We start from the raw sequence: 12,119 nt of genomic DNA, 5'->3' as shown, positions 1-12,119 counted from the left end.
GGGGGGGGGGACGACGACGACGACTGGGTCCTGTTCTCCCCCCTTTTCCTTTCTTGTTCCTGTGTGTTAGCTTAGAGGAACGAGTGTATATTAAACAAAGGATAAACTTGCATAAGGGTATTTATCCCTCTCTGGGTAAAACCCATAGTAAGACATGAAAGGTAAAAGCTGCATTAATTACTCGAGAGGGATTCAAAGCTCAGCAGTTTACTAGGATTGAAGGATTTATTGAAAAACAGTGGTTCTCATGTGTAACTCCAGGCAATAAACCTATTTAATTAAAGGCTTAATCTTCTAGTTGACATGTTTGCTACTGTTCCAATAAAAAGCTTCATCTGTAGCCAGTTTTTGTAACTATACAAATAATAGTAGAATCCCTCACCTTTGTTCAGTTTTTTAACTGTCCAATTGTATTATGCTGGTTATATTATAAATATTTAAAGGACTTCTGTGTCTTTAGGAATCAAAAACTTTAAATGGTCTGCGTTCCAAGTTATTTAAGTACAGGCAGTGTGTCTTTACCTCTTCCTTTCTCAAACAAAAGAATATTCTTTTTTTAATAGAGGTTTGCACTGGTAACAGTATTCTGTATTGAGTAGCAGTTTTTTTTAACAAATTTGCTATAGCTATCTTACATAAGTATGCTTAATTCAAGTTTTTGCAAAATTAGAGGGTTTTTAAGACTCTTCATTTCAGCATTTGCTGCTTAGAAATTTAATCATGATGTATTATGAAGGAGCAGATTAGAAAATACTGAGAGAGGTGGTAAGAATAGTTAGATGCCTGGATTATTTTCATATGATCAGATTCTGTGATTGGACTGAACTAAATTTATTTAGCTGAGAAAGGAGGAAGATGAGAGAGAATTATTAAAGTGAATAAAATAATATTTTTATATTAGCCCTAGTTCGTTCTTAATCCTGCTTCAGCCGATGATAAATGAGATGTTATTTATATTTTTTATGAATATTTGTGTCTATGTATCTGTATACATGAGTGTAGTGCAGTATACACACCTTTCACATGAGGTGAAGACCATTATTCCCCATTACTGTCTTTAAACGTTACAAGTACTAGAGTTGATAGTTGTATTAGTTTAAAGCAACTGAAGGGCAATTAAATCTTATACCCTTCAGGTATAAATTGAGGAGAAAATTCTGTAGTGTTTTATGGGAAAATATTGGAAAAAAAAAATAATCCTGTGTTGCTGCGTTTTTCCAAACAGGTATTGGTCACTACTTGAAACACAGCTTAATCCAGTATGGTGTCATTGAGTGGTATAGTGTAACAGCATCTTTCAACTAAATCTTTCCTTTACTGAGCTAGAACTTTAATTCAGGTCTCTAATCCAGGAAATGCTTCAAGTCTTTTAAACTTCTGTTTTTGGACTGTTTCCTTGAATCACATGTTTAATAGAAATGTTTGCTTTGCTTTGCTTTAGGTTGGGACTCATCGGGAAGAAAGTGTCAGCCTCAACAGCAGCCATTCAGTTCTGCCCAGTACAGTTTCTGCTCAGAGCACAGAACTAAATCATAAAACACAAGAAAGCTACAGAGGTAACTTTTCAGCAATATTAAATGCCAAACAAAGTCCACAAAAATCCAGAGCCGATAGGCTGCAGATCTTTGTAAACTTGCATCAGCACAGGGGATAGAGACATAGATAATGTTGAGAAAGAAAAATTAACTATAAATCCTATAAACCACCACTGCTAGGGATTCCTGCAACAGTTTTGGGGGCATCCCTGTGTCAGACATGTCCCAGTGTCCCAGTGTGGTTTCAGCATTACAGCTGCATTCTTCCGGCTTAAGGAGCCATAATGCCCTTTGCAGTACTGCAGCCATTTCCAAATCAGCCAGGGGGGCTGCAGAGTGAGCTGAGGCCAGATTTCAGTCCAGCTGGAAAAAGGAAGTCATTCCACACAAGTGTTTACAGTTCCCTCAGTTTTTAGCCTAAAGAAGTAAGCCATAGAAGACAGAAGTCAGCTTATTTGTTAGCATGCTTGCACCATTTAGGGATGTGTGTGTTGCACATTTGGCCCAAGCCCGATCCCCCGTGTCTAGCTCTGTCCCTAGATTTGCAGCCCAGGCATGAGGTGCAAGTTCCCTCACTTTGCTAAATGTCCTTTTGTCTTTAACAGTGTCTTTCTTAGATTAAGCTGTTACTGATAAGCTACTCTGTGGATTATGATCCCTTTACAACCCATGACCCATGTCCAAGTACAGCAGTGTTACCGGAGTTCTCTTGTTTCTGTTGCCAGAACGTAGTTCCTCCTGTTGTCTTCCCAGACTTCTGCTCAGCTCTGGCCTCCCATCCACAGTATCTGCTTGAAATTCTCTGACATGTTTCACTTCTGTGATACTCACACTGATCTCTGGTTGCTTGCAGCATTGTCAGGTGGCTTACAGAGCCAGTCTGTGGCTATAGGTCCAACAGAAATCAAGTCTGAACATAAGGAGAAGGATGAAAATATACATGAACCCCCCTCATCGGATGACATGAAATCAGATGATGAGTCCTCCCAGAAGGATATCAAGGTCTCATCTAGGGGCAGAACAAGGTGGGTTGCTAACATGACCTAGAGAATTCGTTCTTTGTTAATGCTCTGTAGCACGTTGTGCTTAAGTTTGATAAATTTCTTTAGAACTTTGTGATACTTGGTACCTGGGCCAGGGCCGTGCTTCTAAATGTGAGCCAGTAGTGATGGAGAGCAGCAGCCTGATAGTCCGGAGGCTGGGGTGAATCCAGTAGACAAAGATCCTTTTTAAAGCCACAAACAAAAAACCTGGAGTTGACACCAGGTAAAATGCTTCTGGATCTGCTTGATAGGCCTGACACCAGTGGCAAAATTTGAAATAATAGTAAACAATCAGAATTTTGCCACCACAGGCAGCGGAGTCTCTACCATCACATGGCTAAAGGCATTTTAGTGTATTCTGATAGAGCAGAGGTTTTGCACAGTTTTAGACTTAGTTGGACAGTCCTATATTTAAAAAAAAAAAAAGGCTGTACAACTTAATATAATCATTTGAGGTGATACAAGAATTCTAAATGTAACTGCATAGCTCTACAGTGGGTGTTAGGAGAAAGACCAGGAAGGTCATTGACAAACTTAAAACTTTAGTAAGCACATTAAATTGAAAATTACTTGAATACCTTTTTGTATAAGCTGATATATTGGAAAGTAGCAAAAACTATTTGTTGAAAATGATTTAATTCTTCACCCAACAAGGTGGGTGAGTTCCCTTCACTATCTGAACATTTGTCAGTAATGGAGTGAAGTGGTAGTTTGGGTACATCCTCTGCTTCAAGGGGCAGCGTGTTGCCACTCCTCTTCCTAGAGCTGTTTACCATCTGTAGACAATATTTTGCAGGTATGCTTTGGGCAGAAAACATTTAATATTTGTTTGCAGGAAAAGGCAGGAACAGCAAGAATTACCTTGAATACTTAAGCATTGACATCTAACCTTTTCTTAGTTATCTAAATGAACTTATGAAATAGATGAAGTGGGAACAAGTTTAATTTCATCAACTGAAAATTTTGAACCAGCAGCAGGATCACTTGTTTGAAATACCAGTGATATTTCAGTATGCTTTTATTTATACTTTCTTGCAGCAGTACTAATGAAGATGAGGATTTAAACCCAGAGCAGAAAATAGAAAGAGAAAAGGAAAGGAGAATGGCAAATAACGCTAGAGAGCGTTTGCGTGTACGAGATATTAATGAGGCATTTAAAGAACTTGGCCGTATGTGTCAGCTTCATCTGAAGAGTGAAAAACCCCAGACGAAACTGCTTATTCTTCACCAGGCTGTGGCAGTCATCCTCAGTCTAGAGCAGCAAGTGAGAGGTTAGTAGCCCGTCCCTGTGCTGTGGCAGTTTGCATGGTAGCTTTGTTCGTGGAATGGCGTCGGTCTCTTGAAATCCACATCGCTAGATGCACAAGTTACTAAAAGTAGGTTTGCTGTTCTGTAACGATGTCAGAGTTCTTCAGGGAAAGCAAAGAAATACTTTTATTTTTAAAAAAGAGGGTGTTGGAGAAGGAGGGTATTAGCTTTATACTTTGATCTTTCCGGGTTTTTTTCCTGTGCAATTAGCCATCTCTTTGCCTGTGTTTTCAGGGTAAATTGATTAATCAAAATACTGACACATCTTGCTTTAAATTGTACCAAGCACTTATTTAGTAGTACAGAAGCTTTAGCAAAAATAAGAGATCTATTTTAAGATGAACCCCACATAATTGAAATATTAAAATGCAGTTAATTTAACTGTGTTTACTTAAGTTTGCATTAAACATAGACTGGGAAGGAGGGAGGAAACCTGCTACTACTTTAATTGAATCAGGGCTGGGTTTGTATGTATTTACTTTCCCCAATTCATTTAAATTTTTCCAGAAAAGAAAGAATAGGCCTAATGGTAGGTGCAGAAGGAAGAATTCTTTCTGCAGTTCACTCTCCTAGGAATTGTGTTTAGTTCATCGCTCTCTCGGGTACTCCTTAGTTCTAGGAATCATATTTACTTCTTCAACTGTTCTGTTCTCGTGTGTTGGTGAAGCTACAGTTGACTTCTAGTCTTCCTTTAAACTTGTGTCAAAAGGCACATTAAAGTTCTGAGGCACCTTGCTTTAACTTTTGGCCAGCCCTGAGCTGTCCACGCAGTTGGACGAGGTGATGGTTGTAGGTCCCTTCCAACCAATCTAGTCTAGTCTGTTCTGTGTAGCTGGCACTAAAATGGGTGAGCATCCTCGTGTTTGGCAGTTTTGGACCAGTGCGTAACCACCTTCCTTGGTGCCTCACTGATGGAAGGGCATCAAGTGACTGGAAAAGTCATTCAGATGTGGATGATGTCAGTGGTCATATTAATGCGCTACATCTTTGAATCACTGATGTCACTAAATGATGTCAGTGCTCTATTTTTGTGTACCTTGGTTTTACTTCCATTTCCTAATTTGTTGCTTGCGTTTTGCACAGGCGATCAAAGCAGTTGTTTAAAATTGCTTGGAAGTGACCAAGTGAGTAAGGGAGCACAAGCTTATGTACTTTGTGGTGAGGATAAGCTGCTGTGTTTTCAGGCAGAGTTTTACTGCCCCAGTTTTTACTAAAGAAACACACTGTCTGTCTCCCGTCAGTTCTTCCAGGGCGTATAGAGCATCTAGTTACTCTGCAGGTGGGACACCAACTAGTGCCATGGTAAAGCCCTATTTTAGCATCTCTGAGACTTTGATCTTGGGAATTGTTTTGGTCTAAAAATGTTTGCCATAGTCTGGAAGATAAGGTTGAATATTATGAAGCAGTCAGAATAACGTTAATTGAGTGTGGTTTTTAATGTTTAAAACCCATCAAGCCCATCTGCCTGCTCTCACAGATTCTGTACAAGCCACAGAAAGCTCTGTGTGAAAATTAATAAAGTCACTTTTGCCTTGGTCAGAGGTTGCTGCTAAACCTTGTGTCTCTGGTAGAAATCTTTTTTCTAAACGTACTCAAGTTAAATTGGAGCTATTTTACAGGCAGTGTGAGTTGAGATCTTTTCCTTCCTCACATTCATATCTCACCTTCTGCTTTCCGTGTGTTTGAGGAAGCCTATTGCACGCACACTGTGCCTCTTGCCAGGGCGAGGCTGTGCTCCCCATTTTATCTCACCCATCTTCCTTTGCACCTGTTCCTGAAAGCAAGTGACCAGAGCTTTGTGTGGCACCCAGAGGAGCTTTCACCAGTGCATTATATAATTGCATAAACAGTTTCCTCTCTCTGCTGGTAATGAAGCTTCTCATTTTGTGATTGGTGCTATTCAAAACTAAACATTTCAGATTTTAAGCTCTAACTGCATTTTTCTCTCTGTTTCCTAAAATCACTGTAAATTAACTTCCTTTCAAAATTTCTACATAATTAAATCGTCTCTAAAACTTAAAGGCAAGCAACGTTTAAATAAAGAAAACTGATTTAAAAAAAAAAGTTAGCAGGCTTTTTTTTCCAGTAGACTCTTGGGAGTGCTGATCCTTAGGACGTGCAGTAGGAGGCTGGTGATAATGACTTGGGTGAAAGCAGAATTAACGAACCTGTCTGAAATTACCTCTGACAGATTAGCTGGATTCTACCCCTTGTAAAACGCACGGGGGTCAGCAAACAGCAGTTACTAGAGGGGCACCTGTGCAGCGCGAGAGAAGGACTTGTGCTGTCTGTTCCATTTTGGCAGTCTCCTTGCAGTTAAAATTGTATCTGCAATCTTAAACTGCGAACCAGAATTCACTGGCAGCTAGAAAAATGCCTCAAAACATTGATTAAATTTAATGTGCCCTGTAGAATTGGTAGCATCTGGTAGAATCTGTTCCATAGCTTTTGTGTGTCTTTCTGGCCATTGCGATTTACATCTCTTATATTTTGACTTGTGAAAAGCCATTTTGAATAACAGAAACAGTTGACTTTTAGAAACTGTCATTATTTGGAAACTAGCTGCAAACCTACATCTATTGAAGCTGGAAACACACTGATGGCAGTATCTTGATAGCTAGTCCACAACTGGCCATTGTAATGTGAGAGGAAATAGGGTTTACAAAACCCAGTCCTTTGGCTCTGGGTGACTCTCGACATATTCTTTCGATTTAACTGAGATGGGCACAAGATGATCTCACAGACTTGAGGGTATGAAGAGAACCATCAACTCAGGACATTCTACCTCCCCTAACAGCAGGCTCATACTTGAGGTGAAGAAGCAGTAATGTTGCTAGAACTAGTGCGATGGCAGTAGAGTTGGTATGACTTCCACATAGCACCAAAACACAGAAATCTCCGTTTTATTATGTTGTAAATTACAGACAATTCTCATTTTGCACTTTAGCAACTTCTGCTGACGAGGGAGGCAGTTTTTAAAAGCGTTTTGAAGGTGTATGTAGGCACCTAGTAAAGTTGGGTGGCTTTTTTTTTTTCTTTGGTTTGTTTTGTTTTTTTTTTAAATGCCAGATTAGGAGGTGCCTGGTAGGATTTTCAGTAGTGCTCGTCTGCAGTTTTAGACACCTACATTCTAACACAGGGAGGTAAGTAGTAGAGGGAAGCAATGTAGCTATTTTTACTGCAGTGGTTAATGTATCTCTATTCCCCTTGGTATCAGCGTCTGGGATGTTAAGAATTGCTTTTCTGTTGCAGAACGAAACCTAAACCCTAAAGCAGCCTGCCTTAAGAGAAGGGAAGAAGAAAAAGTTTCTGCCGTATCGGCAGAGCCGCCAACACCACACCCAGGAAGCCACCCTGGCCTGAGTGAAACTACCAACCCTATGGGTCATATGTGAACACCAGCCAGGTACGTCTCTTCTCCAGAGGGGAATGAATGGCTCGTGTTGCTTTTGATTGGCTCAAATTTGGGAGATCTACATATGTTTATTCCTAGTTACTCAGCTGCCGCTGGCACCAAGCTCCTTTATGCTGCTAAGTACTTTCATATCTCTGAGCATACGCAAAAGCATGCAGATTTGTTTAGTTTTAGAATAAAACAAACCCCCAAGAAATTGTCATTAAAGTCTCTCCATTTCCATGCGTTGTTGCCAGTGCTACATCTCTTGGCTCAGGTGGCCTTCTTGGCATGACATCAGAGGAATAGTTAACAGCTTGCTAGATAAGCCAAGCATAATAGAAATGAATTATACATCTTTAAATGGTCTGAATATCACATTAGTTTGTTTAAAAATCCATGTATTGTTTCCTAGTGCTGATACAACCAGTTAGAGAGACTTCTCATCTCAAAGAGATTTGCTGTCTGGCTTAAGGCCAGTCATTCTAGCTCATATCATTTGCCCGACAGAGATTGCAAACTATCTTAATTCATAAGCTGTATTAGTGGAGATAGTTGAGATTTAAAAAGTAAGGTTTTCAGCTTTGCAAGATAAAGTCAGTGTTGCCAAAAGCCCCAGTATGTAATAGTTCGTTTAAAACGTGCTGACGGGGGAGGCCTTACAGGAATATTAGTCTTTTTGGGTTTATTACGTGTTGTTGGTGGGTGGGTTTTTTAAATAATGGGAAAAACTTGATTTTGAGAAGAAAAAAAATCTAGGTATTCTGTATCTTTCAAAATAGAACTGTTGCCACTTTCAAAAAGAGTAAGAGATTGGGTTCAATGCCCTTACTTTAATCTGAAACTTTACTAAATCGTATGTTTGGGCAGGTCTGTTGCTGTTGTGTATATAGACTGTTTGCTTCTATTCTAGCTTAAGGTAAAGGCATCCATCTTGCCAGAACACATCCCATGGCAATGTATTATTCCCCAGGGGCCTTAGAGAGCAGCAGTATGGCAGTTAAACCAAGCCCTGTTCCAGTTAGCACTTTCCCCCTGTCCCTTACAGGCAGCTTCCTTCTTCATAAATGAAATGGATTTTCTTTGTAAGAAAACAAGGTGCTTTGAGTTTGTTTAATTTGTTTTATTTCATACCAGAGCAATAGGCTACTTCCAAATTGTCAGATAATTCTTGATTTACAGCAGGCTTTATAGTCTGTTCTTGCCATGTTAATACAAGGAACTACTTCCAAAATTTTACTGTACATCTTTGCCTTTTTAACAGCAGTGACTTTGTAAGATGACTAAAGGGCAACACTGATGTGAAAAGGCTGTACAGGCTCATGAGGTATATGGCCAACGTGTACCTCCAGCAACAGCCATTAAATTAGGTACCGTCTCCTGCTTATTTTAGAGAACAAAGTCAAACACAAATCAAAGGTCTGAGATTTGCGGATTATTCTTTCTCCCGTATCCAGAGAGCCCAAATAGCATGTTCCTGAGAGGAAACTGTTCCATATCTCGTATTTGTTATGGATATCTCTGGGAAGAAGGACGTCAATGCCTGTCGGTGTGATTTTCTTTTGCACTTAGCTGACTGAAAATGCCATAAGATAGAGTTTAAATTAGTCATCTAGTGTTGCTGTTATGCTTCTTATTAATTCTTTTCCTAATACCCCTTCCTTCTCCCAAATCTCTTTCTAGAATTCCAGAATTATTGGTAGGATACACAGAAGGTGACCTTTCTTCACAAGGACACAGACAACTAACATTATATGAAGACACAAACCTGACAGGAGAAAACACTTGAAGCAAGAAACCCAAATGCAATCTTATGATCAAAGCTACTGGTCAACACCTGCATCAGAATTGAAGATACGAGATCTTCAGATAGAATTTCAGCCCATGAAATGCTCTGAACATATCATTCTGTTGCAAGCAGTGTGTCGCTTCTGCACAATCAGAGACTGTTGTGATCTCTCCACTCATTGTGGAAGTTGCCTTGTGCCTAAACTGAATTGACAAATGCATTGTAACTACAAATTTTATTTATTGTTATGGAACTGTAAAGGTCTACATATAAAGGGAAAAGTTAACATGTTAAAAGCTGATAAAATTTCAGCTGGATGCCAGCATTTACTAAAGCTGTTCACATTCAGAGAACAAAGCAGTGACAACCGTCGACCCGTAGCATTCCCAGCATACCTATTAGTGTCTTAAAAAAGGAAGGGAAAAGTCTTTTGTTGTCCTTTCCTCTCCTTTTGCCATATGACTAGTGTTTTCCATGCAATAGGAAACTATTCCTTCTTAGAGCTTTTTTTTTTTAATGTTCTTTTTTGGTCTCTGGTAATCTGGACAGTTATGGTCATAGGGCCCCTTCCATACGGAGCTCCGTGCTTCAAGCCAGTAAGAGGCCTCGTGAAGGCTGCAGGCAGGAGCGATACTGTGACCATAACGTTTCTTGGATTTAAAAAGTGATTTTTATTTTCCCTCAGACTTTCCTCAAATGTTTTTTTTCTTCCTTTTTTTTTTTTTTTTTTCCTAATTATAAACAAAACCTTTTTAGGCTTCTAGGCTTCATAGTAAAGCTTGTAACGTGAAGTGTAAATTGGGTGGGGAGAATCTACTTTGTTAGAGTTGCTTTGTTTTCCGAGCAGTAAGTACTACATATAGTACATGTAAAGTGTTAGCTGTACGTAAGCACAAAATGCATTAAAATACAAAGGAGATTTTTTTTCAGGCTGTAATTATGGTGAATAGTAAAATCCTAAATTCACCGTGGCAGGTAGTGTGATGATATAACCACCAGCAAGGTGGGCTTCCTTACGTAATGGGATATAAGAGCAATGGTCACCAGTTTTTCCTTACTGTATACATTAATTATCTTGTCATTTTGGTATGGCTTGTCAGTGGAGAAAAAAACCAGTGAGAATGAAATGCAAGCAAATGCCCTCCCTCCCAAGCCATCTTAGCATTAAACTTTTAAATGTTTCTCCACCAGAACAGTGTCCCCAAGTATTCCTTTGTCACAGATGCGTTGGAATGGTTACAGCCCCTTTGAACCTCCATGGAAACTGTCTTCCACTGCAATGGCCATGGGAGGAAATTTCCGAAGCCAAGGTTGTCTGAGCTATTGTTTGTATAGGGCATCTTTCATCACTGGCAATTGGTTCACACAGAAGACAGGAACAAACCAGTAATTTTTATGAAGTCATTTAATTTGGAAGAACAAAAGATGGATTGTTGAAATAAACTAATGAATTTAAGCTCATGTTTTGGATGGTTCCTAACAAAACAGTTTGTGGAATTAGTGGACTCATTTCTATTGCTTTAATTTGCATATATCATCAAATAATACCTGATTATATCTGTGGCCTTGTTCTTCATTTCAGTGTTTATCAGCTAAACAAATTTGTTGCTTATGACGTGTGAAAGTGATCACGTGCCACTGCCTGGCCTTTTTCCTTCTAAGCTTGTTGTCTTTTTGGCTATATTAGACTTTGCAGTATGCCCAGAAGCTTTCCTTCATAAAATAGAAAGAAAAAAACATTTGGCTTATTTTTCACTGTAGCTAGTCTTTTATACAATAATCTTGTAAGAAAATTTCTTGAATTCTAAATATTACTCTTTCTAGATTTTTGAAATCGAAAAAGTTTTCAGTAAAAAGTTTCTTACTTTATTTTACTATATTAGGTAGTAAAAATGTAGGGTTATTTACCATAACCTGTTCATTAATATCAGAAATTTACAATAGCATTGTAAGACCATAGTAGGGTTCTAGCATACCGTGTAGTACCTATGGAGTATTGTAAGAGCTAATTGTCCGAGATGAATTGCTTCTCATCTTGTTCTCCAGTTTCCATTGTTGGTTTATTGCAGATTTGTACCCTGTGTCAAATTTCAAGGTATTGCTGATAAACCTTTCCAACCAGCAGCAAGAAGTTCAAAAACATTTCTGTCAATGTAACAGAAAACACTATGTATATAACATTTATGTAGCAATAAATGTGCCATCTTTTTTTAACATGGTAAATCAGTGAGTTTTTTAAATTTCTCCTCATAGGTAACGTGTTGCTTGAAACACACCGGCAAAAACAGCCTCCGCCTTTATCCCAGTAAAGCCTGCCGTGCCTTCTCAGTGTGCACAGCAGAAGGTGCAGGCACGAGAAGCGGGGTTGCTACTCCCTGTGAAGGCAATGCAGAAACCCAGCGAGCAGGGGAGGAGCAGCCCCCAGCCTGCGCTTGCTGCTGCGCAGAAAGGGGATTGCGCAGGCAGAGAGCAAACTGGGAGCAGAAGCCGACCCCGCAGGCAGATGCCTCCTGCTACACCTTGTTCCTTGACTTTGCCTGACCTTAACATGGGTTTCTAAGATCGAAGCCCCTTTTGCGCACTGGAGTTCGGTTCTGAGTTACTTCTGAATTGAGTGATGCATCTACATAGCTTTTATGAAAAAAGGGGAGGGAGTGGAAGTCTGTAGCTTGAGCTTGACATCAAAATTTTCACATTTTCTACTATTTTTCTTCCTGTGAGTGGAAACAAAAGAAAATGGAAGTGTATGGTGTCCAAGGCATACACACAGTGGTGAAATCTTCATGCAGTTCCTAGTCCACAACTGTTCAAGCCAAAAACCTCAAGTAACAGGCAGAGAGTTGGTAGAAGCTTGAGATTTTTCAGCTCTTCTCTAAATAAATATCACTGGGAAAAGCACATGAAAGACAAAAGCAAATGGAGATACTTTATAGGTATGTTTAACTGCCTGTGGCATGTCAGTCAGCACGGCTGCTGTGTACGGCTGTTTCCAACTCCTGATACTGTCCTTTGTCACCTTAGAAAAGCCAATGATTGTGTTGAGATCCAGG

The 12,119-nt window shown here is 39.5% G+C and overlaps 1 protein-coding gene across 1 annotated transcript; it reads left to right on the top strand.

Moving 5' to 3' along the window:
- Positions 1-1,441: 1,441 nt before the first annotated feature.
- LOC104532013 (transcription factor 12-like) lies at positions 1,442-11,292 on the top strand (the record flags this gene model as incomplete). The annotated part of the gene is given in 8 exon segments (XM_029087249.1): positions 1,442-1,556; positions 2,389-2,560; positions 3,617-3,849; positions 7,139-7,206; positions 7,208-7,292; positions 8,972-9,064; positions 9,067-9,203; positions 9,205-11,292. Coding segments are annotated over 8 exon segments (975 nt in total), but the record flags the coding sequence as incomplete, so codon positions are not given.
- Between the last annotated feature and the right edge of the window lie 827 nt (positions 11,293-12,119).

The sequence above is a fragment of the Antrostomus carolinensis genome, unplaced genomic scaffold (genome assembly GCF_000700745.2).
Source record: "Antrostomus carolinensis isolate BGI_N321 unplaced genomic scaffold, ASM70074v2 scaffold41521, whole genome shotgun sequence".
Classification (NCBI taxonomy): Eukaryota; Metazoa; Chordata; class Aves; order Caprimulgiformes; family Caprimulgidae; genus Antrostomus; species Antrostomus carolinensis.
This window is presented reverse-complemented; position numbering and strand designations above follow the sequence as displayed.